This window comes from Cervus canadensis, chromosome 31 (assembly GCF_019320065.1).
Source record: "Cervus canadensis isolate Bull #8, Minnesota chromosome 31, ASM1932006v1, whole genome shotgun sequence".
Lineage (NCBI taxonomy): Eukaryota > Metazoa > Chordata > Mammalia > Artiodactyla > Cervidae > Cervus > Cervus canadensis.
This window is the reverse complement of record NC_057416.1, coordinates 4209652-4234010: the sequence shown is the minus strand read 5'-3', so window position 1 is coordinate 4234010 and position 24359 is coordinate 4209652. Positions and strand designations below refer to the sequence as shown.

The 24359-nt window shown below is 45.5% G+C and overlaps 1 protein-coding gene across 1 annotated transcript in view; it reads left to right on the top strand.

The window, feature by feature from the left end:
• The first annotated feature begins 3028 nt into the window (after positions 1 to 3028).
• CSMD1 (CUB and Sushi multiple domains 1) overlaps positions 3029 to 24359 on the top strand; it is a 2005298-nt gene continuing 1983967 nt past the window's right edge. The window contains exon 1 of the mRNA XM_043454305.1: positions 3029 to 3486. Within this exon, the coding sequence (XP_043310240.1) occupies positions 3408 to 3486 (79 nt within the window). The 5' untranslated portion in view covers positions 3029 to 3407. The remainder of the gene's footprint in view (positions 3487 to 24359) is intronic.

Genomic DNA, 24359 nt, shown 5'->3' with positions numbered 1-24359 from the left:
CCCCTTCTCAGGCATGGTTCACCTGGAGGAAAAAAAAGAAAAGAAAACCCTCTCCCTCTTCTGTTACAGCACCTTTCAGATGTCTGTGTTGTCCACTCTTCACCTGAGTCATTACACGAGGTTAGGGGTGTCTTTATCGATCCCAGTATGTCAGACCCTCTTTGCCTTTATTGATTCCACTACTCAGCTCTCATCCTTGGTGCCACTGATGTTTCTCGTGCTGCTCAGCCTGAATCCCAAGGCCATGGAGAGCAGGATGCCTAGGATGGAAAATAGAGGGAAAAAATCAGCAAATTGTAAAACCTCAGTGCCCAAGGGCTCCTGGCCCCACAGGCCAACACAGACACGTGGCCACAAAACTGCCTGGTGTGAATTCCCTAGGGTAACTCACTCCCTCTAATCCCATTTAGTTAATACTGCTCTAAATATCTGGCATTTGAGTTAGATATAAATCAAGGCTTTCACAGTCATTTAAAAATCACAAGGGGAAAAAGCCTCTAGGAACCTAAGAATAGGCTTCATCTATAGCCTGATTACTTGATGGATGCAAGAGTGTTCTGGAGGGGCTTTCAGAACCCAGGCAGGGAACCTCAGATGAGATAAGAGACCTGGGGACTGTGGCTTTCTCTGCAAAAACCCAACAAGAAAACCTAGACACCAGGTGGCAGCAATGCCCCACGATTGCGTTCCAGACCAACCCAGCCTGGAGATCCTGGGGGGAAAACATCACATTAACACAGGGACAACCGTATTGAAAAATCAGCCTGTCTTATTGGACAGCCACCCCATACCCTCTGCACACTTAGGACCGGAAATTCAGCAGAGACCATTGCAACTCTCTGATATGTGATCCAGCCAAATACCGTGGATAAATTACAGCAGAAGTGGGTAAAGTTACTGATTATGGGGATCACTGTTTCTCAAAGAATGGGAATTGGATAGATGTTTCCCACTCCAGAGAAAGGGGATGGCATTACAGACTTCAAGCAGAACCCAAGGGAGGTGGTGCTCAGCCTGCGGTCGGTCACAGTAAGTGTGAGGGTGTTCAGTTACACAAGTGACGTTGAACATTACTAATAAAGTCAGAATCATCCTGAGTCCTAGACCAGGATGGTTTGAATTTGGAAACGGTTTTTAATGGCAGAAATCCTTCTTGGTGACACAAGTCATTAGGAAGAGCAGCACAAAGACCAGATACTGTTTCTCAAGAAGTCAGCTCTTTAGTTCCCCAGAGATCTTTTTTTTTTTTTCCTGATGAGGAGCTTGAAATGAACTATTTGGAGCACCTGATGGGTCTTAAAAAAGTGTTTTTGTTCACTTGCTGAGTTATAGGTACCACCTGCGATCTGATTTAAGATCTCAGAAGGGGTGACAGGCCTGTTTCAGCCTGAAGAATTTGAATTCCACTGAATTCCCCAAAGACAGCCATTCAGTCTTCTGTTCCCCCACCCCCACCCCCACCTAGGGGTGACGGGCAGAACAGGGGTCAGGAAGTAGCAAACCCAAGTCATATCTGGGACTGCAGCTTTCAGAGAAGCAAACGTGCTCATCCTCTTGAGATGCTCATCTCTGTACCAGAGGGGAGCTCTGATGCAGGTCCAGGCGCTCCTGGTGCTGTGGGGAGACGGAGCCAACCACGCTTTGAGGCTGAAACGTCAAGATTTAGCCCTTCGTTTCCTGGATCACCATGGTGTTCGTATGTAGCCCAGTGACCGCTGGGTCAAGGGGCCACTAAGAACAGCAGACAGGGGTCTAAAGCATTATGAACTTGTCAACCTATTTAATCTTGAAGACGAACCGATAGAATACAGGTGGACTGAAGCTCATGACCCATTGCCAACAGTGGGCTCTTCACCAAATCGCCCAGTAATGTGGGCGATACAGCATTTAGCACTGCTGGTGTTCAGACCCTTCTGGGCACAGGATATAATCCTCTCTTACCAAGGTGTGGGGTTTCCATGTTCTGGTTCCTCCAATCCCGTAAAGGAATTATTTAACCCATTTTGGTGGCGAATGGGGAATCCTTGAAATGCCCCTTTGAAGGAGGACTAGCATTCACCCATGGCTTCTATTTTCTATGAACCTTCCCCTAAAATGCCTTGTCTTGTCCCTCCAGATTGTATGGACACACCTCCTCACTGGGGAATTGGATGAAAACGGGTTCATTCTGTCAACCACCGGGTTCCAGACTCTGCTGTCTGTCCGCTGGGTTCATCCCTTTGCAGATTCAGAAAAGAAGCTCTCCTTTCTCCGCAAGTCCTTCCCCAACCCATTCCATTTCATATAGGGTTTCACCTGTAGGTGTGAACACGGCGCCACCTCTCATCATCAGACCCACTATCAGTCCTCGACAAACACCCTTCCTCATTTTGACTTTATGCCCAACCTCGGTTTGTGCGTGGTTGACCTAAGTCAGGACATCAGAATAGCTCCTTGCCGTTTCGTCATCTTGCCATACACGATCTCGAAATCAAATAAACCAAGGCTGATCTCTTCCCTTGGAGCTAGAGCCTCGGCGGTTCTCTTTGCCACTGCGTTTCTTTCCCAAGTTACGCCGGGGGGCTTCTCCCCGGCCAGGCACCGAGAGAGACCGGCGGATGGCGGCCAGCCTCTGCCCTCGCAGGACCCCTCCAGGTCGCCGAGCTGCCCGCCGGCTTGGCCTCGCCCGGGTGGGGGGCGCGGGCGGCCCCCGCCCGACGCCCAACAAGTCTCCCTCCCCAGCCTGCGCGCGGCGGCGCGCGGGGAGAGCGCGGGAGAGCGCGGCGCGGCGCGGCGCGGGGAGCCGGGCGCCCGAGGCCGGGCCGGGTCTGGGATGGCGCCGTCCCAGCTCCATCCCCTCTCGGTGGGAAGGGATGGTTGAGTCCAGCCGCCACGGCAGCGGCTCCTTGTGCCGCGAGCAGCCTGTCTTCCGCGCTCCCCGCCTTCCCTCTCGAGCCTGCCTCTCCTCCCTCCCCCCGCGCCCCCTCCCTGCCTCCTGCCCCCCCTCCCGCGGCTCCCACTCGCTGGCTGCCTTTCCAGCTGCCTCCGCTCCGGGTCTCTCCGGCGGCGCGCGCTCCTCTCTCCGCCTCGCCCCCTCCCGCAGCCTCGCAGCCTCGGTGCCTTCCTGCCCGGCTGGGCGGGCGCTCGTCCCCGGCCCCGGCCCGGCAGCCCGGTGTCGGCGCTCGGAGCAGCTCAGCCCTGCCTGCAGTGGGTTCGGGACCCGATGCTATGAGAGCGAAGCGAGCCGGGCGCCCAGACCTGCGGGAGGCGTCGGATGCGCGGCCGGTCCGGGGACCGGGATCTCTCCCCAGCTCGCCTCGCCCTCGGGTGATTCTCTGGCTCCGTCCGTAGCCCTGCTGTGCCTCGGAGGAGCCGGGCGCGTCCGAGAAGAGCCATCGCTGTGGTGCGCGTGTGGAATATCTGCAGACATGACTGCGTGGGGGAAATTCGAGTCGCTGCTTCTGGCGCTGCTGGTGCTGTGCGCGGGGCTCCTCACTGCAGCCCAAGGTAAGGCGGGCTCGCCGGCTGCCCGGGCGACGCGCGAGCCCTCCGAGGCCCGGCTTGCGAGCCCGGGGTCGGTTCGGAGGCGGGCAGCGTGCCGAGGGGCCGGCCTCCGCCGGTGGCTCTCCACCGCGGACGCCCCGCGATCGCGCTGCCGGCAGGCAGCTTGCATCGCCCTCTGCCCACCCTCATCTCCCGCGCCCCACCCCCGCCCTCCTTCCCCCTCACTCGGGCTGAAACGAAATGCCTCTCTTTTCTCGGCGCCGGCCGGGGACTGTTGGGGGAGAAAGGAGCCACCCCGAGTTGGTGAAGCTGCCTGCTGCCGGGCGGCGATGCCTCTTCCGAGATGCCGGAGCAGCGGGTCCTGGTGGCCCGGGTGGTTCCGGGACTTTCTCCCCGGACCCAGAACGCTTGGGAAAGTGGGCCGGGCCAAGTCGGCCCGGCAAGTTCTAGCTCTCTAGGGGTTTGGGTGCCACGGGCGAATCTGCCTGCTGCTGGGCCGCGCACAACACCCCCACCCCACGACCTCGGGGAGTGATGGGGAGCTCCTTGGCCAGGCCGCCCCCACCTGCCTCTCCCCGGACTTTGTTCCCTGCAAGTTGGAAGGAGCTGGAGAGGTGCGTGGAGAGAGCAGGGAGCCCGGGACCGGATTCAGCCTCAGAGATGGTCGCCAGGTCACAGCGCTCTCTCGCCCTGCCACCCCCTGGTCAGGGGAAGGAGTGTCCCCGGGTCGCTCCTCGGCTTGGAGCTCGAGAACTTGGTGTTCGCCTTGAAGCGACTTAGGGGATGTTTTCCCCGAACTAGCCTACAGGCTGAAACCCCGGGGCTGGCACCAGCTCCTACACTTGTCTATTCTCTGGGAAAGAAAACAAGGTCCCTCTTGATTCAGAGGTGGGGGGGTGGGGGGTGTTGATTGTCACATTGCAAACTATCTGCCCCCAATTCCTCATTTTAGCCTCCTGGTATACCCTCCACACCAATCAACACGCGTCGTCCCACTCCCGAAAACGTCTCTCTATATTTTTCTTTCCTTTCCTTTGAAAAGGATGAAGTGAAATCATGTGGGTATTTTTTGTTGTTGTTGGCTGTTTGCTCTTTCCACATATAAAAGTCCCCTTTCCTCTAGATTCTTCCATCTTCTTTTCCGCCCATTTTCTATTCCTTCAGCGTTCCAGATTCAGGGCTGATTGACAAGGCGAAGGAGGACCCTCTCTGGTTCCGCAGGGAACTCCAGATGGGCCCGGCCTGGGGAGAGACGGCAGATTGGCGTCCCCGCGCCATGCCTCCCCTCCGCCCGCGTCCGGGGCTGCTTGAGAGCCCACCGCTCGGCACCAGCTCCGCCGCCCAAGCACCGGGATGTTTCAGAAGGGTGTCCGTGGGAATGCGCCCCGGGGTCCCAGGGAGCGCAAACGCTCGCTTAATTGCTGGAGTCAGGCTTGTTGGGGAGTGAGGAGCTTCCTAAAGACACCGACCTGACCCCCTGCCCGGCTGGGTCCAGCCGACCCACCTAGGGAGCCTCAGGTGGGGCCTCCAGGGAGGACGGGGGGCCGAGGTGGGCGAGCTGCGGCCTCCGGGCGCGCTGGGCTGGCTGGGGACCGAGCGCGAAGCCAGAACAAACGAGGGCAAACCGGACTGGCCCCGGAAGGTGTGCACGTATGGGTCCAGGGTCGGGGCAGGACCCGGCTTTGCCCACTAAGCCCCTGCGCGAAGAGGAAACACCTGCTACGCAACTCTGCACAACTTCCCGCCCCTCACCCCCGCGCTCCGAGCGCAGCGGGGCCTCGCCAGGCAGCTCAGCCTCCGAGCGCACTCTCGCTTCCCCGCGGTTCCGCGCGCTCCGCGCGCCCTTCCCCCGCAATTAGCAGGGGTTGCTGCGCCGAGACGCCGGCCGCCCTGCCCCGGCTGCTTAATAATCCGCACACGTGTGCGCCGGGCGGATGCCGCCCCCGCGCGGGTGGGCCGAGCTGCTGGGCGCGGGCGGGGGCCGGGGCTGCTCCGGCGGATCCTGGCCCACCCGGCTCGGGGCGCGAAGTCCTGGGCGCCCTGGAGGGGCCGCCGCAGGGAGCACAGCGCCTCTTGTGTCCTGGGGGTCCCAAGTCCCGCCTGTAGAAGCCAAGAAGTGGAATACAGGGTCCCAGGCCCCTGGCGTGCGCGGTGCGAGTGTGTGTGCGTGTGTGTGTGTGTGACTGCGCGTGGAGGGGCCGGGCGGCCGGTCTCACTGCGCTTCCGCCTGATGGAGGCAGCAGACGGTGCGCGCGGCTCCCCGTCGCCCCCGCGGGGGCCGGGGCCGCGTCCCCTCTGCGCCGCCGGGTCGAGTGGAAGCGCGATGCGGGCGGGAGGCTGTGACGCCAGCGCTGGCGCGGCCCTGTGTGCCCGGGTGGCTGGGGCGGGGGCGCAGGCCCTTCGGAGAGGGCGCCCGGGGGGCCCAGGTCGGACCTCTGCCGGGGGCGCCCGGGCCCCGGAGCGCAGGAGGGCTTCCCCGAGGAGTCGCCAAGGATGCGGGGGCAGCGCCGCGCGCGCCCAGGGGGCTGCTCCCGCGGCGGCGAAGGCGGGCGGGCAGTTCTGATTTGTGGGGCGGGATTCGTGACCTGTTTGCGAGTCGTGAGAGGCTGGAGGCGGCCGCGATTGCGGTCTTTAGGACGCGGTACCTTCTGTACCGCGGTCAACGGCTGGAGTTGATTGTGGAGGCTGAAGGGACCGGGAATCCCCTGTGATACTCTTTTTTCCTTTGGATTATTAACGCGATTGTGAAGGTTGGGTCTCATGTGTGCATACCTCCTTAAAAGCCCCGCAATTGCAGGGACCCCAGGAAAGGGAAGAAAGCTTGAAAGCCTCTCCCATCTTCATCTAATAAGTAGGTGGAATAATTCATTCCGTGAACACAGATTGCGCTCTTTATCCGGGGCTGATCTACGGGCTGTTTGGAGAAAGTTTGCTTCTCCGTTGCGTCTTGCCAGTTTGTGCAGCAAGGGGAATGCAGCTACTTGCAGGCATTATTCAGAAAGGTCCTAAAAAGAGTTACATACTTAGCTCTATGGGTCTCACCATGGGAAGCCTGGGGGAGAAAGGTGATGTTTCTCAAAATCTGTGATTCTGAAATTCACGGACACTTCCAGCAAAGATTTAAGCGATCCTTGCCAAATTTCCACAAAAACCTCTACAAGAAGAGGAAGGGAGGCAGAGAGGGAGGGAAAGAGAGAGAAAGAGAGACAGACAGACAAGGTTTCCCAGACCTTCATACTTCTATGAGTTGCCTCTATCATCACCAGGATAGATGCGAAGACCTTTCATTTGCTGGCTGGGATCCTCATGGCTAGGCAACTGCAGGGATGTGTCTATATGCACTGTCTCCTGGGGAACACAGGAAATTCTGTGAATAAGAGGCTTCCACGGACAAACCCTGATCCAGCACACACTAAAAAGGCAGGCCATCTAAGAGGAAGTTAGTATTTCTACATCCATGATTTGCTTAGCAAATCACATTTATTTTTTATTGAGTTGTCAAGGGGATTTTTTTTTTCCAAATTATGACTCTTCAGCCCATAGCTCTAGTGCTTCTGGAGCACCTATATAATTCTTCTCTGGGGATTTTAAGTCCTTAAGAAGGTAAGCAGAGGGGACACCTTCTTCCTAAATGACACATTTTATAAACTTGAACTAGTAGGACAGTGAGGTCTCATTAAACAAGTTCCAAGGAGCAGTAGCAGGTGGTAACTGATGGTAGATTCCCTCAGGTGTCAGAATCTGCAGGAACACAGGCCTGGAGACGACAGGGGTCACTGTTTTGATTCTGGCTTTTAGCTGGCCAGTCTTGCTTGATGGGCAGAGAGCCAGGAATGCAGTGGAAGTTCCTCCAGGCACAAACAGCTCCTCCTGGGGGCAAGGCTTCCTCAGTCTCCAGTTGACTGTCTGAAGCAAATACCGATAGGGCTTTGAAAATGTCAAGAAAATGGTTCTGCTTCCTTTAAGAAATAGATAAACAAAGGCTCTGGTGTCCAGTTAGCACTCATTGCAGACGAAACAGCAAATCCAGTGTAGACATTTCTAAGCTGTCAAAATGCAAATGGCATATTAAATACTCTGTGCTCTACTGAATTCTAAATGGGCTTCTGGTAAGTTTTCTGCTGAGCTCATGGTGAAAATAACTTGCATATATGTAACTTAAACTGCACATTCCCTTTAGCCTTTTATATGTCTCTGGTGAGGTTCATCTCACTCTAAAATTAAGAAGTTGCTTCAGGACTTCTTGCAGAGTAGATGACAAAGCTATATTGTCTTTTAGTTGTATTTGTTTAGCTAACACATCAGAAGAAGACATCTGAGTTAAAGGGATAGGTACTCTGTAGCCTATAGCATTTGCATCTGTGGGTTGCCTGGGCCCCTGTGCCACTGGAATAGGAAGCTGGGTTTCTGGACCAGTGGTGGTAACTGATAGAATCAAACCAGCCCATTGTGCAGTCAGGCCACTATGGAAACCAGAAAAAGCTAATGTTTGAAACAAGAGAATTGGCTTGGATTTGCCATCTGGGGCACAGAAAAAAAATTCGTGGTCCTGAAATAATTGGTCCTGAAAGAAAGCAACCCCTTGATCTTGCCTTCAGCTTGCACAGCCACTGGGCTTAGAGAACAACCTCTGAGTATGAAAATCAGATAATCGTATTTAGGTATTTGCCTAAGTGCAAGGAAATAAGTCTCTTCTACGGTGATGTTAAGATGACCTTAAATGTTCTTTGACAAAATTAATCTCTCTATATGTAGGGTGGAATTTAGACCCAAGTGGATAAATACCAGAATTAAAATCCCCATTGTAGAAAAAAAGAATAGGAGAAAATTGTTTCACTGAACTGGTTAAAACTGACCGATTGTAACAGCTTTATGGAAATAATGTTCAGTGTATAGTCTCCCCTCCCCCCACATCAACCTCTTTGAAACACATTTTTTCTTTTCTTTTTTTTTTTTTAACATTTTTTGAATTTAGCTGCAATTTCCTTAAACCATTCCTACCATGCCCTAGTTTGGGGGAAAGAAAGGGCCCTCAGCCCTGTAGGGAGGCTGCAGGCTTCTCTGTAGTCTTGGACACCTTTGTTCCAAATGGAGGAGATGTCACCCATCCCATTGAACAAAACCTCCTCCTGCATATGTGGGAATAATACTTCAACAAATTAACTTGATTTAGAATCACTGTGACTTTGACCCATTATGTATCTTTTACCACATGTGTCTCTTGCTAAAACTTCTTTGATGAATGAAAAAAAAAAACATGCAGGCATGGACAAGTATTGAAAATAACTACTTTATCTTTAATGCTTCTGGTGCATTTTGCAGTTTACTGGTTGAAATCCTCCTGCTTTATCCTGCACTAGTTTTAGCTTTGGGAAAGCTATAAAAGGGATATTTCGCTGTTGTCATTCTCTCCAAATACAAGTAGAATAAAAGAGATGCTTCCATCTTAATACATATAATCTTAATGTGATTTTGCCCCCATTGTCTGTAAAGCCAGATGTGATGAATAATGCTTTGTAATTTAAAAATTATCCTTGTTACTACCATGAGATCAAGGGAAACAGAGGCATGAAAGAATCAAGCTGGTATTACTTTCCAGGTTTTCACCAGTGAATCACTTTTAGGATATTGTTACAACCTGAGACTTAAAAGGCATAAAACATTAGCCTGATTCTAAGCACCTTTATTCAGTTATTTTGGGGGTTGTATTTATTTTTGGAGGCCCTGCACCTTGGTAAGATTCAAGAAACCTCATATAACATGTTGATATTGTAAATGCAAATCCAAGGTAATGGATTTATTATCTGGGATTTATCATCATAATGGATAATTATGGAATTATCCAGATAACTTTAAGCCATGTGAATCTCAAAGAAAGCAGAGCAGCTTTTGAGGACATCAAGCATTTCTCCAGTGTATGTTTTGGGTACTAAACAGGTTCCTTTTGTTGTTGAAGATGTTGGCATTGTGGTCTTGATGTTGAGTTTTTGAGTAATCTTTTGGAAAATGTGTATGCATAATGATCACTTGAGGTCTTCTTTAAATGCAACTTTCAAGGCTTCTCCCCACAAGTGATTCTCAATAGTAGTTCTGAGTGGTGTCAGAGATCTATCTGTCTGTGTATCTATCTATCTACATATCTATCTCAACTACCCTTTCAGTGAGAGGCCTCAAAACCTAATAACCTCTTCACAGAGTGTTCACAGGCTAATTAGCCCACCCTGATTTCATTTTGAAACTACATAGTATGCTATGTAATGAAACTGTGCAATTATTTCAGAAGATTTCTTCTTTATCTTTAGTGTCTTCATTATCAGAGTTCATCATTCTATGCTGTTTAATCCTTTTTTTAAATGATTTTACAAGTAAGCTGAGATTCAAGTTCCTTGTCTGTAGTGTTTATATTATGGAATGACTTCAAGGGATTATTGTAGTCTTTCATATAAAAATATTGTAAGATAAATTATTTTACATTTTTTCTTTTTACTCTTTAGTATACTCTGATAAGGTTAGTGTTGTAGAAGAAGGAGCTAAGTGTTAGATTAAAATTGGAATTATTCAGGAAGTGTTCTCTAATGAATTAAAAACCTTTGAAATTAATTGTGAATTCTAAGCAGTTCTTTTCCAGATGCCTGGTGAATCTCTATGCCTTTCTTCACAGAAACTTCCTTATGTTTCCTCTTGTTGTTAATAGAAAATGCCTTTATTAGTCTTTTAAAAGTGAATAATTGTCAACATGAAGTTTATAGCATGCAAAATATGGGGTGGTCTCTCACAATTCCTGTTCCTATAAAATTCTGCACCCTTGACCTGCTTCTGGTTCTTAAAACCCCAGAACTCTCTGAGTGAATTTTCACCTCCTTTTTCTATCGGTAAATAGAAAATCAACATTAGAGACCTTTGACTTTTACGCAGATGGATAATCTTAAGAGATACAGAAAGTTAAACACAGCTCCTTCTGAGGAATATGGGTTCTCCTGGGCTTAAGAATATTCACTTTTCTTTCAAAGAATGAACCACAGACTGTGTTCAAAGGCTGTCAATAGCTTCTGTCTCCTATTTCAGACTTTTTGTGTGTGGTTAGGAAAGTGAGTACTTTGATGTGTAATACAGCTGTGGATAGTTAAGACTTGAGGGTGTGATTGACACTTCATACATAATAGAGGAGGAACCCTGACAACATAAGAAGGGTCACATTTTTATAAGAAATTAACAAAATGGAGCAGATACTTCCCTTCCTGCACTGGAAATGTAAATTTATCCAGCATCAATCTTGCCTTCCTTGTTCTATCTCATTCTTGTTCTCCTTTCTTTACAAGATATGATTATTGTGAACAACTTAAATCCAGCCATTAGAGTTTTCCTTTGTTTATGGCTCTAGAAATGAGGTTGCAGGGCATCTGCGGACTACCTGCTCAACATGCATGTGCTGTTTTAAGTGGAAACAATGTGACATTTTCAAAATGTAAATCCTTATACTTGAAAACAATTGTAGATAATATCAAGGGAAATTCAAGTGAGAAAAATCATCTAAGTATTAGGTAGAATTATGTTTATTATGTTTATTAAATCATGTTTATACATTTAAGCATCTGGGAGGGGCTGCTATCATTGGAGGGAAATGTATGCATGTGTGCTCAGTCACTTCAGTCATGTCTAACTCTTTGCAGCGCCATAAACTCCTTCCCAGGAGCCTGCCAGACTCCTCTGTCCTTGGGATGCTGCAGGCAAGAATGCTGAAGTGGGTTGCCATGTCCTTCTCCAGGGGATCTTCCCAACACAGGGATGGAACCCACATCTCTTACATCTCCTGCGTTGGCAAGTGGGTTCTTTACCACTAGCGGCCCCTGGGAAGCCCAGGTGAGTGTATGTTTCTAGTCAGTTACCATACTTAGCAATGAAGCCCCTGGGGCCAGAGAAGAGACTTGGGATGTCTAGACTGTCAGTAGGATTATGGTTATCCTTCTGCTCAGTTGAAGAGTTAGGGCAGGCGCCCACCCAAATCACTCCGTTCAGTGTCCCTGGAGTTGACAAGCACCCGGTGTTTACCTACACTCTTTAACAAAGGAGACTCTGAATGACGGGTGCCCCTCACGAAACTTGCGCTCTTCAAAACAAAATGAAAACTGAAGCAACTTGACTTTGATGAGTGATTATACAAAGTGTCAGAGACATTGAGGGTCATGCAGATGTGGGAGGGGGGTTCCTATAAGAGCTGGGGTCTTGATACAGCCTTGCAAAGAACGGAGGAGAAGGAACAGGAACAGAACTGGCCCGACGACAGGCAGCAGGGTGCCGAGGACAAGGTGAAGATACACCCATACGTACTGATGCTTAGAGGACTCCTCCTCAGAAATTCTTCTGTGCGTCTTGAAGGCTAAACGAGGCAAGCACACTACTGCTCTGAGACTGTTTAAAAATATGGAGATGCATGTCTTTTTCAGGCCTCCCTCTTCTTTTCTTCACATGCCCAGTGGGTCAGGCTGTACCCCACTTGGGCTGGGAATCTTACAGCCGTCAAACTATCCTCCTGCTTTCTTGCACATGCAATTTCATCTGTGAATAACCACTGTTCTCCAGGACCTGATTCTGTTTTTTGTGTGTGTGAGTCAAACTCATGTGTCAAAACTGTTTTGTGAAAAGACTCATAGGGGAGAGATGACCTGTGGAAGGTATCAGTCATGGTTTTTTCTGGTGAGTCTGAGTAAACTCCGGGAGTTGGTGATGGACAGAGGGGCCTGGCGTGCTGCAGTCCATGAGGTCGCAAAGAGTCAGACACGACTGAGCCACTGAACTCAACTGATGCATGATTTATTTTTTCACATATCTGATCTAGAACGTGTCAGAATAATTAGCTTTGAAATCCTATACCCAGGTTATTACTGTGCCAAGCTTATTTGATTCATCCGTGCTTCTTCCTCATAACTGTTACTCTTTGTATACAAAGTAAGGTATCTGGGGTGTTTGTAATTTTTTCCTCTTCTAGTGATAATAATTTAATGATATTAGAGCATGTTTAGATATGTCAACCTACAGTTGTCATTTTGATCTTCATGGCTATTTTCTCACTGCTTTTTAATTTGAAAGAATTTTATAAGAGGATTACAGAACAAAAAGGAAGTAATCAGTCTCTTTCTTTAACCACTGCAATTACACAATTACCTTCCCATTGTTCTCTAGTGGCAACAAAACATGTAGACGTGACAAGGCATCGGGTGTTTAGAAAATAAGAGGTCTTCTGACCCAAAATTACCAAACCTGTAGTCATGCCAAGCTGGGGGGTATGATTTATAGCTCCTAGCAAATATGTGTTTCTTTCAGTTTTATGATCGATGGACAGTAAGAGACCTTTTTTTAAAAAAAGAAAAATTATTTATTTTAATTAGAGGCTAATTACTTTACAATATTGTAGTGGTTTTTGCCATACATTGACATGAATAAGCGACCTTTTAAAAAAGAGTGGGTATAAAACTGTGAAGTGTTACGAAAGTGTGAAGTGATGGTGGGTTTTCTTACTTTTGTATGTAAAACCAAAAATCTGTGAGAAGGGAAAAAGTTTCATAAGTGGGAGATCTTGTGTCATTTATTGAAGCCTTAAAATCAGAGAAAATATATTTGGGCCACATTTTTATGCCTCTTAGCGAGAGTTTATTCTTTGTCCCAATTTAGGAAAGATTGAAGTCAAAGTTGAAGACGTTCATAGCGAGATCATGTCACGTAGTCCTGAGGTCCATGTGTTTATCCACCCTGCAGTTCTACACACCACAGGGAGCAGATGAGAGCCAGAAAACTGTGTCGTGAAGGACAGCTGGAGGGGCGTCTTCCTTCTCAACACTGTCAGCCAGCTATCGCTGTCCCACGTTACTGCCACAAACTCAGCGCTTTGACAGCACACAGGATTTCGATTCCTGTGGGTCGGGGTCTGTGCACAGTTTAGCTGGGTCACATGCCATCTACACGTGGTCTGACAAGACTGAATCAAGGCATTGCCTGGGGCTGTAGTCTCATCTGAAGTTCAGCTGGGGAAGAACCCAGTCCTGAGACAACTCAGGCGGCTGGCAGAATGCTGCTCCTTGGGATTGTAGGACCGAGAGCTTAATTTTGCCACTAGCCATTGGTCAGACCACACTCTCAGTTCCTTGAGAGGCCACCTGTGGCTCCTTGCCACCTGGGGCTTCCCAACGTGGCTCAAAGCCAGGAAAAGAGAGAGATCCCAGCAGGTAGGGTGCCATGGTGTTATACATTATTGGATGATCATGGGCACAGAGACATACGCAGCACATCACCGTTACATTATTCCATGGGTTAGAAGTGACACCCGGGTCCTGCCCACCTCAAGGGGCAGAGAACTATACAACTTAAACACCAGGAGGCAGGGGTTGTGGAGACACCCTGAGAGTCAGCCCACCATGGTGTCCTAGAAATATGCCAGCGGAGAAAGAGCAACATGCAGTCAATAAGTAAGTGGCCCAGGACTCGATTAAACATGGGCAACAGATACAAATATTTTACAGAAAGAACAAGCATAAATAATAAATGTAGGAAGAAGATCCCTACACTTACTATTGATTAATTCTTTTCCCCAATGCATTTGTAACACTACAACTGATATGTCACGTGTTAGCACATGCTTAGAGAAATCATTTCCTTACATTTTGGTTGAATATCTAGAAAAATTCATGAAGGAGATGCCTTGGCTCTACCAATCACAATTCTGAATTATCAGATATTTCAGCCCAGAAATGTGATACACCCTGAAGCAATAGATGCTTATTCATTTTAGCCTTCTCTTAGTGAAAAATTAGAACTTAAATGTCCATCATCTTAAAATACCTAAATAAATTGTTGTATAGCACACTGTTGCCTTTATGAAAGTGTGTCCATGATAAAAGATTCAGTTGAAAATTCAAAATAATATGCATTCTTTCCCCATTTTCATGTAAAGGAAAAGTCAAGTTACTTCTATACATATGTAAACATATTTGAAAAGATGCACACATAGCTTTGACATTTAAGTGTCCTTTGATTTTTTTTGGTAACTATGTCAAACTTCTCTAAATAAGAGTTTTTGAATTGAAAAAAAAAACCTGGAAAAAAAAAAGTAGCTTTTATCAGATCATGCTGATGAGCAAAGATAGATTATATGACTTTTGAACTTGAAGTGACTTTCAGGTTCATAAGTCCACTCTCTTTTCCTTGTGGTCAGAGGCCTGTGTCTTGCAAAATTCACAGTGAAAACGGAGTTAGAACTCAGCGTAAGCACACATTCTTCCCGTGGAGCCCGCATGCCTCTTGCTGACCCCACTTTCCCTCTCAGCCCAGAGGAGGTCTAACTGGCCATCTGCACCCACTTACCTCCCTGTCCCCTGGGGTAAGAACAGTGACAACACTGAGTGTAATCTCCTGACATGATCTTCTGGGAACACAGTATGGCTCAGAATATTCTAGGCTTAAATTAAAAACCTGCTATTATCCTGGCAGCTGGAGAAGCACATTCGAGTTTCATACTAGTGAGATGGTTCAGAATCACTGGAGGTTGGGGTTAGCACTGTAGAACCCTCAGTAGGATGGAAATGTCTTAAAGGATTTTGCCACTTGTTAAATGCTTAACTGCTGATAATTTTTTAGGTCAATAAAAACAATGCTGCAATGTTACCTAGCTTGTGACTCCTTTGTGTTAATAGCTAATACATTTTCTATCAATGGCCATTTGAAGGACATCTTTGTCATTGCAGGATATTTAATTCTGAAGAACTCAACACTTGAAATTCTGCCCTGTGAAATGCTGGGACTGCTCCAATTAGTATAGTGAGCCAGTTGCCTTTTTTGCATTTCTTAGTGATCAAAAGCACTTGAATTATGAAATCACTCCATGAAAGTGAAAACCAGCTTATTTTTTCGATTGACCATGAATGTCAGAGAGTGGAGATACTTTCCTTAAGTTTTTGTGTGCTCAGGGGTACTACTTTGGAGAGGATACATGGAAATGCTGTGTTTTATGTGTCTGACAGCATCCTCCAGGCTGCAAAACAGTCAAGTTCGGTTTCCATATCTGTCTCCGGTAGTGTGTGCCTTAAAGGACATAAAACTGTATCATACACTGTTTCCTCATTTTTCCAAAAGAATATTGAAGTGAAAGTTGCTCAGTCGTGTCTGACTCTTTATGACCCCTTACAGTCCATGGAATTCTCCAGGCCAGAACACTGGAGTGGGTGGCCTTTCCCTTCTCCAGGGAATCTTCCCAACCCAGGGATCAAACCCTGGTCTCCCACATTGCAGGCAGATTCTTTACCAGCTGAGCCACAAGGGAAGCCCAAGAATACTGGAGTGGGTAGTCTATCCCTTCTCCAGGGGATCTTCCTGACCCAGGAATTGAACCGAGGTCTCCTGCATTGCAGGCAGATTCTTTACCAACTGAGCTATCAGGGAAGCCCAAAAGAATATTAACTGGACTCAATATTCCATGAGTTTCATAAATGAGCACAGGTAAAAAGGCTTAGAAAGGTGTCTGGCAGTTACTTATGTTAAGTAAATGTTCACAACTGCTTTATTATGACAACTAAAATATTAGACTGTCAATTCTAGTTATGGCTACAGAAGTAACATTGGGGAAAGACTTGTTTTTCTGGAGAGAAATTATTTATAAGTGGAGATTAATAATTTAATAATAGTATTCTGATGCAAATGAGTGTCTTGTATTTTATAAGAATCATTCTGCTACTAGTTTCTTTAGTTCTTTGGGATGTTCAAAATACTTTTACATTCCCTACTTCATTGACAGATTTAAGAAAAAATATATATAAATTTCTAAGTGAGGTCAGGTGATAACTGGATCCCTGTCATGATTTGGCCTCATGCATTATGTTTGTGTTAAATAGCATTAAATGCTCAGTACAGTCACTCTGATGAGACATGTTTTATGGTCATTTATGATCAGGAAGCCTTGAGCATATGAAGTGACCATTAGAGACACAATTAAAGAGAAGACAAGAAAACTTTCCAAAACAGGATTGTCTGAAGGGTCATGGGCTGTGAGTATTCTTGACACCGTGCCATTCCTTTGTGTTCTGCAAGAGTTTATGCATTCTTCTAACTGCTTAGCTTTGTTCCCCCCGAGTAAACTATCTGGGGCTTGTTTTACAGAGAACATTTGAAATGGTATGCCTTGCCAAGTGAGCCTTGTGCAGAGCAAGGCAGAAGAGGTCTTTGCCAGGCGGTGTCATGAACCTTACCTTTCTGGACATGAAAAACTGTCAGTGAAATTGGACACTCTGGGTGATTAGAGTCTGTAAGAGTGTTAGGGCCCTATTTGCTGACTTAGATTTGAAACCCCTCTCTGGAGATGGAGCCATGCCATCAATAGTGCCAGGAGGGTCAGGATGCCCTGGCCATTTCTTGTGGTCCAGACTTCTCTTAGAGTCTCATCACTCAAGTACAATTGACCATCAGATTGAAAAGCTGCTCAGACCTCCTAGTCCAGCTCTAGATCTGAATACTTGTGTTGGATATTCAAAGGCAGAGTCTGTCGACAAAAATAATCAATAAGCAATCAATAATAAGAGTGAAAGTGAAAGTCACTCAGTCGTGTCCAACTCTTTGTGACCTCATGGACTATATGTAGCCCGCCAGGCTCCTCTGTCCATGGGATTCTCCAGGCGAGAATATTGGAGTGGGTTGCCATGCCCTCCTCCAGGGGATCTTCTCAAGCCAGGGTTTGAACCCAGGTCTCCTACATTGCTGGCAGATTCTTTACTGTCTGAGCCATCAGGGAAGCAAGAATAGAAAAGTGTTTTATTGGAGCCAAACTGAGAACTATAGCTTAGAAGTCAACTTCCCAGAGAACTTTGAGAAACTGCCCTGGGTATTCAGCACAATTTCATGTCTTGTCAGAACAAAGACCATGAAACTAGTCAAGGATACATTCCTTCAAGGTTTCAAAAATAAAAGACAAGGATGAATACAGCAAGTCAGTGTGGCCTTGACACCTGGGAGGAAGGAGTCTCAGCATTGGTATCCCAGGAAGGGAAGCATTTAATCTTTACTTTTAACATGGACATTCTTTGCTTTTGGTCAGTGTGACCATTTCTTTAATAATTAAAGCAAGTGTACAATGTATAGTCAGTAGGCCACAAACAGGCTGTCCTAGTTAGCATGAAATTCAAAGTAGTTCATCTGTAAGCCAGAATGACTTCCCCAGGCCCCGACATCTGAGCACTTCTCTTGTGAAGCCGCACGTGTGGAAGCCACAGTTAGTGTGACATAGACGCGTCCCGCACGGCAGTCTGTCCAGGGTCATGCGATCAGACTTTCAGAGCCGGCCGCCCAGGACCCTTGTGGCCTTCAGCCAAACACAAACCCTTCGAAGTTGGGTGAGCCTACTCAGTCTTCCAAGGGAAAGTATCTCTCTCCAGCGCGGCCATGCTTAGCAGAGTGAGCTTAGTGAGATCCACCGGACATGGCCTTGAGTGAGGTGCGTGCTGTCTGCGGGGGGCTCTTCTCGGGAGTTCTGGGAATTCCATCTTTCATGCCACTTTAATGGCCCAGAAAAGGGAAGTCATTGCTCCCCAGTGTGTACAAGACCAAGGTTACGTCCTCACTGCTCACACACACCAGTCTCCCCTTGCTTGAAATCCTCTGGCCTCGGCCACAGGAAGAGCTGCTGAGTGAGCTTATGCTGTGTGATGCTGTGGTGAAGCTTCTTGCCTCATTTCCGAGTGGAAGTCTAAGTACCCATGTGACTTTCGTAGAATAACTCATATTCCATTTGGCTATTCCTGAAGGAGCTTCCCAGGTGGCTCCATGGGTAAAGAATCCGCCAGCAATGCAGGAGATGTGGGTTCGATTCCTGGGTCAGGAAGATCCCCTGGAGGGGAGGGCATGGAGCAGGAATACCTGCTGCAGTATTCTTGCCTGGAATATCCTTGGCGGGCTCCAGTCTGTAAGGTCCCAAAAAGTCGGACGCAATTGGAGTGACTGAGCACACACGCACGAAGGAGCTATGTCATCAATGAGCTTATTTAGAGACAGAGGCAGTTAACAAAAGTATAAAACTAGTGATCAACATTATATAGAAAGATTAAGAACCAGTGGTGATGAACCCATGGTCCATCTAGAGAAGAGCACCAACATGAGTGTTGGTGGTAAAGTTCGTATAAAAACGAGCACTTCGCAGGCACTCACCGTGGCCAGATCTCATGCATTTGAGACACATCTGACAGGTTTCAATACCTGAGCAAAGACAACAGCAAAAGCCCCGATTCCACCGCTTCAGAAAACACTTGATTCCCCTCTGGGTTTTCTTTGCTAATCACGGACGAGTGATGCATCTCGGCATTTCTTTCATATTTTTGCACTAAAGTGGCACTTGACTTTAATAAATATTTGATAAAGAAGGAGGCCCCGTGGAAGGAGTAGATGTGCAATATACCTACCGTATTCAGTTTGTTTCTGAAATGACACATTTCCAACAAGTCTGTGCTGGGCTGGGCATGGGGGTGGGGTTGGTCAACAGATAGTTCTGAGGCAAAATACCACCTTAGCTTGTGTAGGTTGGAGGCAGCCAGTCATAGATCAATGTCAGCACATGAGGCATTTGTTTTAAAGCTATTTTTGTTTGAAGTACAGTTGACTTACAATGTTGTGTTAATTTCTGCTGTGAAATTTACAAGGCAAACTGAGTCAGTTTTATATATGTGTGTGTGTATATATATATACATATATATATATACTTTTAAAAATAGTCCTTTCCATTATGACTTATCATAGGATAATGAATATAGTTTTCTGTGCAAAGCTATTTTTAGATTATTGGATTCTTTTGTACATGGTAAAAATATCAGTTCAAAGAAATTTATACATATTGAACTTTATATAGGCAAGGCTGAAAACAATACGCCATGCTAGAGGGGCAACATAAAATCAGTCTGTATATTTTTAATAAAATTATATTCAAGAACAAATTGCTTTTTTCATTTTAAGATGCCTTCACTAATTTAGTGCAGTAGGTAAGTAAGACAAGGAATAACCGACTTTTGAAGTTGTTACCCCATATACTCATATATAGATTGTTTTTACATGATTTGCAATAGCCCCATAATAATTATAAACCAATTATTGACCTTTATTTCTAGAGTGCCATTACCTGCAGATGAACAGAAGCTCCATTCCAATCCAGAAAGGGCTACCTGTCCACTGTACAAGGCTTCTTTTTTCAATCAGATTTTCTCATAGTAAATAAAATTGGTTTATTTGGAGGTAGCAACCTAGGAAACAGTATTGATCCTTCCCGATCAGCTTATCACACGCCCTTCTGGGCTATAGTAGCAGTGTCCATTGTCTTTCTTCCCTTACTGTTACTGCCAGTAGAATATACACGGTGGTGACTGTCCCTCGCTGTTGCGGCCTTTGCTCTCCCAACACTCGGGTGAGGTCTGTGCTCACGGGACTTCATGGAGGCCCCGAGGAGCTCATTGGTGGGCAGATGACAAGTGATCCCCTCAGACCAACGCCTGTTTCCTTCAGAGGCTGTGTCTGTGCCTGGCGCTTGCAGGATGGGGTCTCTGGTCCACGACCTCTTAGCTTGGGGACCTCCTAGGCTTCAGTTTCTTCATCCGAAAAACACGTAGGCTAGTCCTTTCCCTTCTGCCCTGACATGCTTGACTTCTATTCCAAGTGTAGTAATAATCAGCTAATCAATACATAATTAGAGGGCAAGAGCAGAGCCTTCTACATTCAATAAGACCACTTGCTGCCCGGAGGTAGAAGGAATTCATGGTGTGTGTATGTGTATGTGTGTGTGTTTAATTTTTCCTGTTCCTTTCTTATGTCTAATGCACTGACCTGGGTCATCTGTGGTTTCCTCAAATGACACAGAGCAGACATTTCCTTTAATTAGTATAAGATGAAATTAATTACTCTCTGAGCCTATTTCTCCTGGTATTTTCAGAACCCCTTTGAAAAATAGGAGTCACCTTGGTGTATTAAAAGCACCAGATTCTTGGTATCATTTTAATGCACTGGAAGCACCAGGACCACTGCTTATCTTTATCACGTGGATCTCACCCTTCTGGAAAGAAAGTGTTTATTGCAGCTTTGGGGTAGAAGCTTCCTTTCCCAGATTTATCACCAAATGTGAATGCATTCCGGTAGAGCTGAAGGAAAACATCCATTTTCCCAAAGTGTTTGCCCTTTGTCAGTTTCGGAGTGAAATCTATTAATACTGTCTAATAACTTTGTCTTTTTCTAACCCAGGTATCAGCATTAATGATCAGCTATTGTTTATGTGGGTGCTTCTGTAGTTGCAAACTTCTTATAATACTTAATAGCTTACAGTATCTTTGGAAGAGAACTCAGTACTGTCCTTGATCACCTCCTATTTTCCTGACAAGGCATATGAGGCTTAAAATGTCGCCTGCTCCCAGCCACATGAAAAAGACTGCAGACATTTTCCCTCCAACCTTTGTCCTAATCAGAGGTCTCTGAGTCTAATCATTGTTTCTCCTTACCTTCCAACAGCCCCATCCTGCTACCATATAAAGAGTGAAAGAAAATCTATGTTGCAGTTTGTGATACTACAAAGGTCTACAGTATTGACTAGGGTGTTTTCCTGAAGAATCATACATAGCAGATTGCCTTTCTAGTGATTTTTCTTGAAATCATTTTCATGAGGTGAGCATTCTCCTTCAGCACCTAATCGTGAAGACCCTGTATTTGTAAGATTCTTCTGAAGTTCTGTCAGACATTTTAAATGTGTCCAGAATCCAAATATGCAGCTTGGCAATAATCAAGGGACCCCTTTTTGTACTCAGCCACATGTTAATTGCTGATCACTGAGGCTCCACTCTGGGAAATAAAACCCTGCCCAGACAGGACAATCTGAAATTTCTCCTGGTAGCATATTACTTTATTTTGAATCACTTTCCTTTTGAAAGTGATTACTTTCTCTTTTATTTTTGGAAACAGGCAGACTTTGGAGGAAAGGATTTTCAGCTGGGTTGATTGTGTTGGATTTCTTATATGGAAGGAGCAATTACGGGGCAGGTACAGAAGTGATGTTATTCTTGGGCAGGGTGGACTTAATAGAATTTGAAGATCTGTGGAGATACAAAATTAGACTTTGTCAACCTTAAGTTTTTTTCTTATTGAAGTGTAGTTGATTTACAATGCCATATTAGTTTCAGGTATACAGCGTAGGTTCAATATTTTTATAGATGATAGCCCACTTAAAGTTATTATAAAATACTGGCTATACTTCATGTACGGTATATCCCAGAGCTTGCTGATTTTATGCTTGGTAGTTTGTGCGCCTCCGTGTTCTGCCCCTGCCCTCCCTCTCCTCACTGCCCACTCCCCACTGGTGCACTGCTTTCTTCTCTGTACCTGTGTCTGTTTCTACTCGGTTATAGTCATTCTTATATTCATTCATCTCGTAGATTCCACATAGACATGAAAGTATACAGTATTTGTCTTTGTCTGACTTACTTCATTAACAATAATATCCTCTAGGTCCATCCATGTTGTTCAGTTCAGTTCAGTTGCTCAGTCGTGTCTGTCTCTTTGCGACCCCATGAATCGCAGCACGCCAGGCCTCCCTGTCCATCACCAACTCCCGGTGTTTACTCAAACTCATGCCCAAACTCAGCCATCTCATCCTCTGTTGTCCCCTTCTCCTCCTGCCTCTAATTCCTCCCAGCATCAGGGTCTTTTCCAATGAGTCAGCTCTTCACATCAGGTGGCCAAAGTACTGGAGTTTCAGCTTCAGCATCAGTCCTTCCAATGAACACCCAGGACTGATCTCCTTTAGGATGGGCTGGTTGGATCTCCTTGCAGTCCAAGGGACTCTCAAGAGTCTTCTCCAACATCACAGTTCAAAAGCATCAATTCTTCGGTGCTCAGCTTTCTTTATAGTCCAACTCTCACATCCATACATGACCACTGGAAAAACCATAGCATTGACTAGACGGACCTTTGATGGCAAAGTAATGTCTCTGCTTTTTAATACACAGGTACAGTAAGCGTCTTTTAATTTCATGGCTGCAATCACCATCTGCAGTGATTTTGGAGCCCAGAAAAATAAAGTCTGACATTGTTTCCACTGTTTGTTGCAAATGGAAAATTTTCATTCTTTGTACAGCTGAGTAATATTCCATTGTATATATCTACCAAACTGTCTTTATTCATTCATTGGTTGATGGACATATGTATTGCTTCCATATCTTGGCTCTTGTAAATAATGCTTCATTATTTACAAGTGAACATCGGGATCCATATATCTTTTTAAAATTAGTGTTTTAGATTTATTCCTATATATGTAGGAGTGGAATTGCTGGATTTTATGGTATGGAATTCTATTTTCAGTTCTTTTGAGGAACCCTCATACTCTTTTCCATAGTGCTTGCATTAATTCCTCTAAGGAAAAAGAAACAGAAGCACAAATAAACAAATGAGACATAATTAAATTTAAAAGCTTGTGCATAGTATAGGGAACATCTGCAAAATAAAAAGATAATCTACTGAATGGGAGAAAATATTTGCAAATGGTATGCTAGGTGAGTGATTAATATTTAAAATATATAAACAGTTCATAAAACTCAATATTAAAAAAAAACAAAAAACAAATGACCCGATTGAAAAATGAGCAGAAGACATAAATATGTGTTTTTCCAAAGAAAATGCAGAGATGGGCAGTAGGCATAGAAAATGTGCTCAACATCGCTACTCATCAAAAATCAGAATTTCAATGAGGTATCCCCTCGTATCTGTCAGGACAGATATTATCAAAAAGAAAACGCGTCGCCAGTATCAGCCATGTTTGATCACAGAGACTGTTTGTTTTCTCCCTACACTGGGCAGGAGTGAACTCTGCAGGCTTCAGTGCAAGTCAACAAGGCTTCTATGTCTTTATGTTGGTTTGTGAAGTTACATATTTAAGTGCTAAAGGAGTTCTGGAGACCACACTGGGAAAAGTAGTGCTTCAGTACAAGCAGATCTTATTTTCAGTGCAAGTAACTTTCACTAATACTATTGACACTGATGCAAATATTTATTCAATTAACTTTGTTGAACACCCCCTGAAAGACAAGTCCTGTGCTAGTTGCCATGGATCCAAGGTAAATGAAATGAAGTCCTTGCTCTAAATTATTGTACATTCCAATAAAGATGATTTTCCTCAATAATGTGATCAGATTACTCAAAAGAAAAAAGACACTACAAAATTATGAAACATGCCGCAAGATATTGGATCTTCATAACAGGATCCATGCTTCTCAATATACTATTACATTTAATAAACATAATATAGTCTGAGTTTCTATTGATTGCCCAAGAATTTTGAATCATTTAGATTTTATGTGCTGTTTTTCCTACTCTGTGATATCCTTAAAAGGATGAAACTTATGAAATAATAGAATCAAATTCCACAGAAAGTCTAATGATTTTTTAAAAATTGGTATAGTACTAGTTTACAATGCTGTTAGTTTCAAGTATGTAGCAGTGTGATTCAGTTATACACATATATCTAGCAGATTCTTTTTCCTTAAAAGTTATTAGAAAATGCTACACAAAAGGTCCTTGTTAATTGTCTGTTTTATATATACTACTGTGTATATGTTAATACCAAATTAACATAGCAAATTATTTTCAATTCGTAAAGAATGACAGCTGAACCACACAATATTTATAAAACTATTCTCCCAAAATAATGTCGGTACTTTCATTCATCCAATGCAAACATTCATGTGAGTTCATTTTGTTTCAGACATTAGGAAGAAAAATTCAGGAGGTAAAGTAATTAAGAAGACAACATAAAACTCCTGACTTCCTGGTGCCTATAATTTAGACTTTATAAATCTTAAGTTTGTTTTTTTTTTTATTGAGAT